The following is a 13186-nucleotide window of genomic DNA, read 5'->3' as shown; positions in this document are numbered from 1 at the left end:
CACTCAACTATCTCAATTACCAGCTGCCATCTCTGCCCCAATTGCTCTTAAACCCTGTATCCTAATTTTTTTTTTATTGCTATTATCACTATCTGAAGTAGTAATTTTAAAAAAAATTCTCTATGTATGCTATGGAATGTATGTTTGTGTTCCCCCCCCCCAAACTCATATGTTGAAGCCCTAACCCATACCCCTAGTGTGATTGTATTTGGTAATGGGGCCTTTAAGGAAGTAATTAAGGTTAAATGAGACCATAAGGACAGGACCTTGAAGGGATATAATTAGTGTCCTTAAAAAAAGAGACACCAGAAAACTCACTCTGGTTGTCTATCCTCACACATAGACAAACTAAGCCAAGGCCATGTGAAGGCAAAGCAAGACTGCAGCCATCTGCAAGCCAGGAAGACAGCCCTCACCAAAATTGGCTAAAAGCTTGATCTGGAATGTCTAGTGTTCAGAACTGCAAGGAGATAAATTTCTGTTATTTAAGCCACTAAGTCAATGGGTCTTTGTTATAGCACCCCGAGCTGACAAACACAATGTAGTTATTGACTATTGCTCATTCTATAAGGTCAGCACCAAGAAGGTTGAGGAGATATCAGCCTTGTTGCCTAAAACAGAACCTATAACTACATGTCCAATGAATGAATAAATGCAAAACAGCTTAAGGAATTCAGTGCTGATTATAGTACAGGATGGTCAGTGCCAAGATGACAGGAGAATGGAAAATGGGTCCCTGAAATGGGTAGGAAATCAAGAGACAAGAGCCCTGAGATGGACAAACATCACATATTTGTAAATGCTCAATAGAAGCTTAACTAAGGACCTGCTTTCTGAGCATGCAAGGACATTAGTAACTACGGAACATAGTCCTTTCCTATGAAAATCACGGTTGGCATTTAAAAATTCCCTTTAGGTCTTATCTTTGACAGATGCTATTTATGAGGCAATGAACAGAATGGCTTATTTGGGGCTCACAATGACATCAGAGGCAACCAAGACTACTCAGCAAACAGTCCTTCTCAGACATTGTGCAGTGGTTTAACTTCTGGTAGAAACCCAGGTTCAGCGTCTTATACAGACAGAGCAAATTGCACATCACATTTTAGCGTGGCTGATCTGTTTTGTAAAAATGTACCAATTGGAGTATTAGAAATGAAAGCAATAAAGATTGGATTGACAGGCAGAGTTTACAGGAAATTCTGTGGGGAAAACAGAGAGCAGAAACATAAAGAAACCAGCCAAGTAAACTGATACTAGCAAAGAGAACCCTTGGGGGAAAATTTAATGCATTTTTGGTCTATCTGCTCTAATCCTATCCATCAAACAAGAATTATATTTCATAGTTACCAGCAAGTTCCAATACTGCCACTCAAGTCAGAGTCATTTACAATGAAAAATATACTGGGAAGAATGGACTCAGTGCAGTGTCTTGATCCCCTAATTCTGGTATTCTGAAATAAGCTCTTCTCAAGTCCAAACATAAACCAGATGAATTTACAGGAAAGCCTTGCTTAAACCATGACAAGGGATGCTACTATTGCATCTGAAGCTTACAGGTACCATATCTAAAGAAAATACACAGGGCCACACTCCAAAGAAAGAACTGCAAAATGTGTTCTCCAATCTTGTAGCTTTTGCTCAGTCCCTGCCATGTGTCCATCATGGGTTTGAAAACACTTCCACACAGGCATCATGTTAAAAAAAAAAAAAAATAGAACATCCAAATAAATACTTCAAGCTGAGGTGTCATGTTATTGTGGAACAGAAAAGAGAAAATTGATGGAACTTTTTAGCCATAACAACAAAATAAGGTAATTCTAAACATGTGTTTGTATTTGGTAACATACATATTATGCCTTGTAAATGTTATTACAGAAAATGGGGAGTGAATTGTTTAATAAACTATTTTCCTGGGAATAGTTTTACTCTCTTAAGAGTTATTTCTTTGCCAAGATTCACATAGCATTATGTGTATACCAAGTGCCCTTTTTATCCTTAGCCCTTAGCACAGTGGTTCTAAACCACAGGTGATTTTGTCCCTCAGCCCCCAGCAGACATTTGGCAATGTCTGGGGACATTTTGTTTTTGTGGGGGAAAAAGAATCTCGTTATATTGCCCAGGCTGGTCTCAAACTTATGGCTTCAAATGATTCTCCTGCCTTGACCTCCCAAAGTGCTAGCATTACAGGCATGAGACACATGCCCAACATGGAGACATTTGTAGTTGTCACAACTATGAGAGGAGGGGGAACTACTGGCATCTAGTGGGTAAATGTCTGAGATACTGCTAGACATGCTACAATGCATAGGGGAATTCCCACAACAAAAATGATCTGGGCTTAAAATGTTAATAATGTTGAGATTGAGAAACCTTGCCTTAAGCATATGAGCTAGTTACCTCTGCAGAAGTTTCTTTCACACGAAAGAAATACCAAATGCCAAAGTGGTGAAGAGGAGTTAACTAAATATGATCTATAGAACTCTAAGCTGGTCTTCGAAAAACTTAAAAGAATGCAAGGAATTACTTGGTTCTCTGGCATTAAAGGCACGTGTCCTCCAGAAGTCCAGAAAATGAAAGTCTAGGTCACTAATAGGACATTATTTTGCCTGCAGAAAAATCATCTTCAGGGATTTGGCAGTCAGTAGTAATATGGTGAATTCTTATTTCACTGACAATAAAATCAACATGAATATATCAATAACCCTAGGGTAGAATGTTTTTACTGTAGAAAAAACATATAAAATCCTATTTGCACACTGAAATAAACAGCACTGGCTTGTGTTTCATGTCCACAGGCAATAGTGTTAGAGTTGGAACCATGAATACTATCCTCAGGGTAATACAATAGCACAAGATTAATAAGCTGTTGGTCATTTTTATTATAATACCAACATATCCTTCACATTAGATTCCTTTCCTAGTGTAATAAGGCAAGGCTTCTGTATCACTTAATATCAAATGCCCATATAAAACAGCTGACAAACCAATGCTATAGGAAACATTCTTATTCAGATCTCCCATAAGAATACATTTTACTCAAATAAAACAATCCAAGAGGATTTTACACAGCAGCTTTCATTGAAAAGGGCACAGGAATGATGAGATTTTGAATATGAGAGGGATTATTCCTCACCTCCAATCCTCATATTTGAAAGGAATGAAATTTTATATTGGACTGCTAAAGAAGCAGTAAGGCATTAGTATAAAACAAATTATAGAGTTTTGCTGAATAGCTCCAGAAGAAGAATGGGTGTTTTTATTCCCATAAGTTAGCCTATAGTAAAACGTACAAAGGTTTTTACTTCTCAGTTGTGACACAGATACTTCTTCACTCTAACCTTCAAAGCCTTAGATAGAAGTGACACGGAACTAATTCTTTTAAAGTGATAATTTGAATAGATTCAGGCAGATGACAGAACTGATATTTTCTACTGCCCAAATGCAAACAGCACAGATACACCGATGGTCTAGTTACAAAATGTTTGTTCCTCATTAGCTAACAATCAAGCTAAATTTGGGAGTCTTTATTTCAGTTTCATATTTTTGTAATAATGTGGAGGTTATGGAATTCAGAACATTTAACTGTTTATGCAGTTTGAGCTACTAGCTACAATGCAGATACATATTTGCTTATGATACTCAGAAAGAATGCCCTATGGCTTAATATACACTTACAGGATACCATAAGATCATAAAATATGTCCTTTAGCTAGGATGTGGCATCTTTCTAAGAAGAAAAGCTCATGTCAGAGCACTATCAAGAAGCCTTCCAAATTCCTCCTTAGAACACAACCGCCTTTCCTATGTGGTCCTAAGGAATTAATTTTCTTTATTTTTCTTTTTGAAAAAATATAAAAAGGTTAATAGTGAAAGATAAGTTTCCTTCTTGTTCCTGTTTCCCAGGACTTCATTGGCCTTCTCCAGAGACCCATTTTCACTTTTCCCTGTGTACTCTTTCAGAAATACTTTATACATATAAAGTGAATATATAGATAAATCTTGTAGTACTTTGGGCTTCTCTGGCAATAGTATTAATATTTGCATTCTATCTCATATTAGAGTCATATACATGTCTATTGTCAACATGATGCAAAATTTTGTTTTTCAAATTTTATCACAAAAATGATTTTCAACAGTATAATCAATAGATGCCTAAAAAAAGTTTGTTGAACTCAACTGCCTCAGCATTAAGTAATGTTTAACAAAATTGACTGGATTGGAATAAGTTGCAAAAATATCTTTGGATACCAGTTTTTATATGTAAAATGAGACCAGCCTCATCCCTACTGTAATAAATATTTGTCTCTCTGTTAGGTTACTTATCTTTGAGTTAGTTTCAGCTGTTAGATAGAATATAGCAATGCAAATAGGGAAGAACACACTCTATTCTGGACAATCATGTTATATTGCTTGGTAGATAGAGTAATCTATCTAAATCTATCTAAATCAGTTTCCATACCTGTAAAAGGCAGGTGCCAATGTTAATACAAGGGACAGTATGTAGAAAAAATATTTGTGGTTGACATCTTATATGCATAAAATAGTTGTTCTACTAGTGCCCTGTTATTAGGTTGTTACCATATAAAGTAATAAAGTCAAAGATGATAATAAAGTCAAAACATTTAAAAATTAATCTCTATGAAGAAATATCAAATGAATAATACTACTTAGCTACAAACTTCCTATTTCTTTGAATTTCACTATGTACAATTTCTATCTTCTTGTTACCAACAATACAATAGATAGTCCAAGGCTTTTAAAATTTCAATCTTATCTCAGGACCTGAGAAACTCACAGGCAGTTTGACTGCTTTAGGTGAAACTGGAGGTTGTATTTAAGAGAATCAGGTCAAGGTGTTCCATGGGGACAAACTGGGTTCATGGATAGGAAAGGAAATGGTTTCCCTGGTGTCAACTTGCTAAAGCCAGGCTGAGTATCACCGCCTCAGCTCCACCTCAGATCATCAGGCATTAGATTCTCATAAGGGGCACACAACCTAGATCCCTCACATGTGCAGTTTAGACTAGGGTGCACCTTCCTATGAGAATCTCATGCCATCACTGATCTGATGGCAGGCGGAGCTCAAGTAGTGATATGAGCGATGGAGAGCAGCTGTAAATACAGATGAAGCTGCACTTACTTGCCCGCTGCTCACATCCTCATCACAGGCCATGCACCTGTACTGGTCTGCAGCCCAGCGGTTGGGAACTGCAGCTTTAGAGTGACTTTTAAACAAAGGAAACAATAATTTGATATGTAGCTTTTTTGTTCGAATTTGTGTGGTTTGTATTATGAAGTGTTAGTGAAGATAATGACCTCCGTTTGGGACAGAGACATCTAGCATCAATACCTAATAAGCGGTTAGAAACATAGATGGTAGATCTCTGCAGCCAGTTATAGATTTGAACTTGGGAGTCTTCAGTTCCTGGATGCAAGAGGAGTGGATGACATCAACTAGAAAGAAGAAACAGTGAGAATAAACGAGGTCCTGAGAAAGATGAGTGAAAGCGCGTAGAAGAGGAATCAGAAGAGACTGAGCGGTAAGAGTGGGGAGTAAGAAGGAACAGCAAAGCATGAGGTTGTGGGATCCAAGGGAAAGAAAGTTTCAAAAAGGTATAAATGGTAACAAAAAGAAAAGTCAAGTGTATCAAAGCTTCAAACAGTAACTAAAAGTGTCAGTTACAACTGGTCAATGTGAAGGTCATGGAGGACATCAGCAAGGAAAATTCCAGTAAGTTTTAGACTAAAATTTCTACTCGAAGAGGCTAATAGGAGAAGAATAAGGGAAGAAAATTTTTATAGAAAACTGAAGATATTTTTCAGTAAAGAGAAGCCTAACACAGTGTGGTTGCTAGAAGTGATGCTGCTGGTAGGAAAGGACTATTTTGCTTCTACCTTCTTTGTAGGTGGCAAAGTCTTAAGTATATGCACAGGCTGAAAGAAATACTCAGTAGACAGGGAAGTATGAAAGAGAGGGACTTTAATTCCAGAAGGACCGGTGGTACCATTAGCAGAAAGAAAAGAAAATGAAGAGAGGGAAGATGATAAGCTCAATTTCAGTGGAATATACTTCTTTATTATGTGAGATAATATAATATAATATGAGAGTAGATAAAATCAATAATTTGGGTATCCTTAGCTTCTCAAATTTGTTTCTTAAGGAAAATATTCATTGTTGTAAAGATTTAAGTGGGCAGAGGCAGAGGGTGAACCACTTTTACAACTGTTCAAATAGTTCAAAGGATACAATGTTACATTGTTAATATAAGGTATAGATAAAGATATGTCATATTTCAGATGATTTAAGGTTGACAGTTGCACCTCCAGAAATCTTCAATATGGCTAGAGGTGGTGACTTCAAATGTGAGGTAGAAATCTTCAGGAGAAAGGAAAAATGTTCATTGTGTGCTAGACAGTACTCACTGCCTTGAACCTGGCACCGCCCAAAGTTCACCTTTGGCTGTTCAGATTAGAAACTGAAACCTCAAGTACAGGTATTTGGGAAATTGTGTTTTTAGATAATTTTACATTGTACATCAGGGAACAATGCATAAGAAGGTATCATTCCCAATAGCAGTTCTATGTTTACAAATGACTCATGATCATTTTGTCTTAGTGAGTCTCATGAGTTAGGCATGTTTAAAATTGAGCATGTCATCTTGCCACACTTCTTTCCTTACCTTTAGTCCTGCCAGGATTAAAATTTCATAGTCACTTTTGTTTCTCTCTTCTGACATCAAATATAACATCCAGTCATCAAATGTTGTCAGAGCTCAGCTCAAGGCATCATTTGTTCAGACAAGTTTTAGCTAACTACCCAAGCAAGACTCGATTCTTTATAACACCCTGCCATTCACTGTTGGATGCTTATTTTGTATAAATAATGAAAAATTTTAATGTCAATTTCTATTGCTGCAATGTAGGAGAGCAAAGACTGTGTCTGCCTTATTCACCCTTAAGTCCCCAATCTTTGATAGAGTCTTGAACATAGAATTGTTTGAAGGCTATTTGCATAAATGAATAGTTCCTTCAGGTTGTCTCTCCTTTTGGTTCCTTTCTCCTATTCATTCACTGACCACTTTAGAACAAACTCTTACCCTTTCATAACTATTTTAATATCCTGTTAATGATGCCTTTTACTTAGAAGATCTTCCTGCTCCAATTTATTCTTCATTATTTATACTGTATCACTCTGTTGCCAAAAAAAAAAAAAAAACCCTCATAATGACTCTCCAGGCTTAGAAATTAAAAACCAAATCTTTAAATTTCCAAATCTGGCACCAATAAAACTTTCTAAATTTACAAAGCTCCTTCACAAGAAACTTTCACCTTAGTAAAACTGGTTAACTTGCTACTCTCTACAAACTCCACTTCCATTCATACCAGTCCACATTCTCAGAAAGCATCTTTGCTGGGCATGGTGGCTCACACCTGTAGCCCTAGCACTTTGGGAGGCTGAGGTGAGAGGATTGCTTGAGGCCAGGAGTTAGACCAGTTTGAGCACAAGAGAGACTCCGTCTCTACAAAAAATAGAAAAATTAGCCAGGAGTGGTGGTGTGTGCCTGTAGCCCCAGCTACTCAGGAGGCTAAAGTCAAAGGATTGCTTAAGCCCAGGAGTCTGAGGTTGCAGTGAGCTATGATGATGCCACTGCACTCTAGCATGAGTGACAGAGTGAGACCTTGTCTCAAAAAAAAAAAAAAAAAAATCTTTCCCTATCTATTCTTAATAAACTAAGTGATTTTGATTATATCTAATCTCATTGCTTCCATATAGCCTTCCCTTTATCCTAGCTGGACAAACACAGCAGGTTGTATTTAGAGTCAGAGCCTGGTATTTGACTCTCATCTCTACTTCTGCCTGGGTGGCATTAATTTTTTATCTGTGAAACAGGAATATTAACACTCACTCAAAAGGGATATCATTAGTAAATAATCCTTTTTATGTATTTTCACAGGATTTTATGATTTTGCTTCAGAATTGACCAGCTTTAAAGTACATTTTGGGGGCAACTGAGCAAAGTTGCAAATAATCTGGATAATAGGTGATATTTTGAAATTAGTACTAATTTCATTTTATGTGATAATGCTATTGTCATCATTTGACTAATGTCCTTATTTTTGAATATGTAAGGATTTAGAAGTAAAGTATTTGATGTCTAAATTTTACTTTGATATGGTCCAGCAAAAAATATCTAATCTAAGCTTTATGAATGCAAAAGCAATGTATGTCTGGGTCATTGTTGCATCTCTAATCCCTGATATAAAGTTTTTAGCAACAGGTACTTTTTATAAGTTGATATGTGCAGATGCGTGTGTGTGTGTGTGTGTGTATAATAGATAGGTATATACATATGTACATAATATGCAAGTACATGTATACGCATGCATGTATGCAAAATATTGTAAAATATTTACACTTGTTGAATCTAAATAGTGGGCATACAGGTATTCATTCAACTATTATTTCTGTTTTCCTGTGTATAAGTTTTCAAAATAAGTGTCTAATTGCTATCACATGTATTCATTTGACACATAATCTATGTGTCCAAAATATAGAGTACGTTGTACATAGTGTGTGTTTAATAAATGCCATTTATTTTATTACAGTACCTATTTTCTGTCACTGTCACTTAGCACATAATGCCTTATTTTTACCTTTTGAGTTAAATATTTTATCTCCAAGTATATAATATGATTCTAGAGGACTATCTTTCCCATGTTTTTACTTCTTTCTACCCATCAAGTTCATAGCTCCTTGGAAATAAGTAAATGCTTATTGGATAAATGAAAGGATATCCTTAATTTTCACTTGTAGGGGGAAGTTTTAATCAACCAAAGGACAAAGGACTAAACTCCTACCCTAGACCACCACTGATGTTCGTTTTTTAATGGAAGAGTAAACTGGGAGCTTCTTGAGGGAAAAGACCTTATCTCAATGTTATTTTTTAAAAACTGATAGAACATAGAACTGTGCCTACCAGACTCAATGGATGTTTGTTGACTGACTTAATAAACAACTGCCTGAATGAGTAACTATAAGAGATAATTATTTAAACAATTTCAAGATCCTATAGATTTTCATTAGAGGACATTGACCAAAGAGTAAATGGAGTATAATTCATTCTACCCCCTACACTGATCTTAAAGGAAGCCTTTATCATAATTGATTATTTAATGAGACTAAAAGACAGACAACTGAAAGTCATAGAGAAATCCAAAATAAAAGCTTGTGAAAATAAACAAGCAACCAACCAAAAAATAATTATTGTCATTTGCCAGAAAGCCAAAGCAAAGAAAAGAGATTAGGAAGTGAGAAGAAAGTTTCAACCAAAGATATTCAGATTCCACAGAATTTTAGAGAGGTCAGACCATGCAGTTTAACAGTCTTATTTTTCAGAGGATAAATTGTGAGCTATATGATTTGTTCTAAGTAAGAGGCTACAAATTTCCAGATGCTTATTAAAATGAAGAATGAAGGTACAATCACTTGAGTTACTAACTTGGCTTCCATCTATTACAATTTCCCTGATCACCAGAAGGAATGACTAAACATATTATTAATGTCGAAATAGACTTGGGCACACACTGAAAATTATTGAAAGATAAATTCTAGAATTATTAGCAGGGCAATATACTTGTCCTAGGGACACACAGATAATTCTCCCAGCCTAGTTTTATCTATACTCCAGAGAGAGAGAGAGAGGAGGTTTAATGTGGGCAGATGCACTGTGAGACTAGGAAATCAGACTCACTTATGGGAAGAAAAATTACAATGATGAGAAATGTTGGGTTTAAAGTTTGTCTTCAAAGATGCAAAATAAAAGCAAAACAGATTTCAACACTGTTCTTTGGCACTGATTCAGAGTTCAAAGTTCTCTTAACAATTAAAACAGAAAAATGTGGTCTACTTACCCATTCTGTATGGCAGCTGTAGGGTCATAGGTCAGAGCCATGCCAGCCTGTACATAGATGGGGACAAGGAATAAAACAGCTATTAACATTTTTATTTTGGTGCCCCAAACATTTAGTACCCACGAAGACTTTTATCTATACTTTCCACAATTTAAGTTTATTTTCTTCTATATATTTCTCCCCTCTTACTGCCAAGACTAGCTTTTTTACTACCAACAAACCATAATCCTCCAGTGAATTGGGAGTATATATTATATATCCAGACAAAACAAGGAACAATGCAGCTTGGATGATTTCCATTTTTACTTCATAAACCATCCTCTGTCTAATCTGGTATTCTTATAATCTCTCACTATTGTCCAGAGCACCTATTGTACATCTCAAGGCATGGAAAAAAAGTAAGAATGAGTCCTGTAGTCGGGATAAAAATAAAAGCTACTTAAAATGCATTCAACCTTATGGAATAAAACATTAAGAAATATTTATTGTAAAATAGATCCTATGCCTCAGGGGTGTGTAGGTAATGAGTCACACAGGGCTTGTTCCATATCTTGCTAGTACCTTTCCTACTTAAAGTGTAGAAAGGGGAGGTCATTTACATATGATGGAAATTCTAGGCCACATGGCTAATGAGGAGGTAGTTGTGCTTTGTTTCAAAGAATAAGACCATCTCTGAAAAACTACACTTCTATAACTGGCAGTAGTTTTAGAAAAAAAATATATGTAAACTTTCTGACTGCTGATTCACAGGTTAACTCACCTCTTTGTATACATCATCATGTTTGCTCCTCACAACAACCCTATGAAGTAGGCAGGAGAAATATTTTTCTCCTTTTTATAGATGAAGACAAGGAAGCTTGGAAAGGTCAAGTGACTTGCTAAAAGTCACATTTGGAGGCAGAACCAGATTTCAACCCAAGTCTTCTGATATGGACTCCTTTCCACTCCTCTGCCATAACATTGGCCTAAGACTTAAATGAGACCTGAGTAACAACTCCAACAACACGGGGGATGGTTCTCTGTGGCTATGTGGACATACCATCCTTTGTTTACTGGGACTGTCTGCATGGTTATCACTTATAAATAGGAACAAAATGTACATGTAAATTAAAACTGCCCAGGTTGTCTCTACGCTAGATTGTTTTTCTTTTTCAAATTTAAAAGTGAATTAAAACAACAATAATTTCCTGGCTTTGATAGTGTACCATAGTTACATAAAATGTAACCACTGGGAGAAACTAAGTAAAAGGTACACGGGACCTCCCTGTACATTTCTCTTGCAACTTCCTTTGAAACTCTAATTACTTCAAAATAAAAAGTTGGGGGTGGGGGGGAAGGAAGTGAGCTTTGAGGACTTTTGTAGAAGATAAGATAAACATTTTATAAGGAAAAAAAAAAGCTTTCATGTATTCCTTTTTTCTTTTTCCAGTGTGGCCGAAGGTGGTTTTCTCCTGGGCTTGTTGAATTCCGGGGATTTAGCGTATAACTGAAATGAAAATTTTCCAGCTTCTTAACACAGAGCCTTACATACAGTATGTCCTGCTGCATTCAAGCTTAGATTGCATGCATTATTTTCCCTACATAATAATGTTTAAATTATCATGAAGATTGATATGAGGAACAAAGGCATAGAGCCATATATGAATGGGATTGGTATAAACAGAGCATACATAAATTGAAATGGAGTTTGCAAACAAAATTTAGATGACTGCCAGAAGGTAACAGAGTTACAGTGAGAACACATGTTTAATGATAATTGCATGACTTCTTTAAATTTAATGATCTCACTCATGTTAAAGAAATATACAAACTGATAATATGACAATCTGGGGGACCGGGAAATGAAAAGAGAATAAAATGGCAGAAATGAAGAAAGGTTTTTGTTTGTGACCTTGAGACAAGCATAAAGGTAGTGGTGTCCACATGAATAGAGATCATGAGTCTAACTTTGTCTCAGGGATGGGGTCTGTGCCACATGACTGGCAGGAGGTGGGTCCTAGGCAGAGCATGCCTCAGAATGGAGTTGTCAAGCACTAAGCTGAAACTCCATGGTCCTGTAATAGAGAGGGCAGCTGTAATAGCTGTCCATTTGGGGTGAGATTTCCTTCTTAGGAACATCAAACATCTCTTCCCTGACTTACCCAAGATGCCACACTGGAGGCAGAATGAAAAAAAGTGGGCTTTATATGCAATAGAGTTATGGTTAGTTCATGAGAGATTTAGGATGATAGTCATATTTTCATCCTTCTAATTACCACAAATTGTTTAAGTCCTGGGACTTACAGGAAGCCTTCTCTAGTAAACCCACATTTATTCATTTCCTTGTGTTTATTTTCCTATAGTGCTCAGAGAGAAACCAGTGCTATCTAGCCCTTCTTGAATTATAAACTATCTTGAACATTTTCTTTTTATGCCATGTTTATTGGTTCTGACCACTTTAGGTAAGAATTTCTTTTTCTCCCATTTTACTTGAATTCCTCATGGATTCAAGTTAACCAGTCAGTTCTTGCTAAGACTACAGCAAATAGCAGTAAACTCTCTTTGTCCAATGATATTTGTTAATCAGAAAACCTAAATTGGCCAGGCATGGTGGCCTGTAATCCTAGCTCTCTGAGAGGCCGAGGGGAGAGGATCACTTGAGGTCAGGAGTTCAAGACCAGCCTCAGCAAGAGCAAGACCCTATCTCTACTAAAAATAGACAAAACAGCCTGGTATGGCGGCGAGCACCTGTAGTCCCAGCTGCTCGCAAGGCTGAGGCAAAAGGATTGACTGAGCCCAGGAGTTTGAGGTTGCTGTGAGCTAGGCTGAGGCCATGGTACTCTAGTCAAGGCAACAGAATGAGAGAGAGAGAGAGAGAGAGAGAGAGAGAGAGAGAGAGAGAGAGAGAGAGAGAGAGAGAGAGAAGAGAAGAGAAGAGAAGAGAAGAGAAGAGAAGAGAAGAGAAGAGAAGAGAAGAGAAGAGAAGAGAAGAGAAGAGAAGAGAAGAGAAGAGAAGAAAGAAAAGAAAAGAAAAGAAAGCAAACCTAAATTTAACTCTTTCTCCAACTTAAACCCCCATGCTATCTTTCAGAAGATGGAAAAGAACTAAGAAGATGTCAATATGTTACAGTGGAAAGCATTTATGTTTTGGAGTCAGACAGGCCTTGGTTTAAGTCCTAACTTTGTTACTTTCCAGCAGTGTGACTTTGGGCAAATTATTTAACCTATTTGAGCCTCAGTTTCCTCAGCTGTTTAATGGTATAATAATACCTACCTCATCAGATTGTTGTGA

The 13186-nt window shown here is 36.7% G+C and overlaps 1 protein-coding gene across 7 annotated transcripts in view; it reads right to left on the bottom strand.

Annotated features, from left to right (window-relative positions):
- Positions 1 to 13186, bottom strand: part of RBMS3 (RNA binding motif single stranded interacting protein 3) — a 675854-nt gene that overhangs the window by 117226 nt on the left and 545442 nt on the right. For all 7 annotated transcript variants that reach the window (XM_076005926.1, XM_076005939.1, XM_076005925.1 and 4 more), the window contains one exon: positions 9916 to 9962. In XM_076005926.1, the coding sequence (XP_075862041.1) occupies positions 9916 to 9962 (47 nt within the window). The remainder of the gene's footprint in view (positions 1 to 9915; positions 9963 to 13186) is intronic.

Source organism: Microcebus murinus, chromosome 1 (assembly GCF_040939455.1).
Source record: "Microcebus murinus isolate Inina chromosome 1, M.murinus_Inina_mat1.0, whole genome shotgun sequence".
NCBI lineage: Eukaryota > Metazoa > Chordata > Mammalia > Primates > Cheirogaleidae > Microcebus > Microcebus murinus.
Note: the sequence above shows the minus strand (reverse complement) of the source record. Positions and strands in the feature narration are given on the sequence as shown.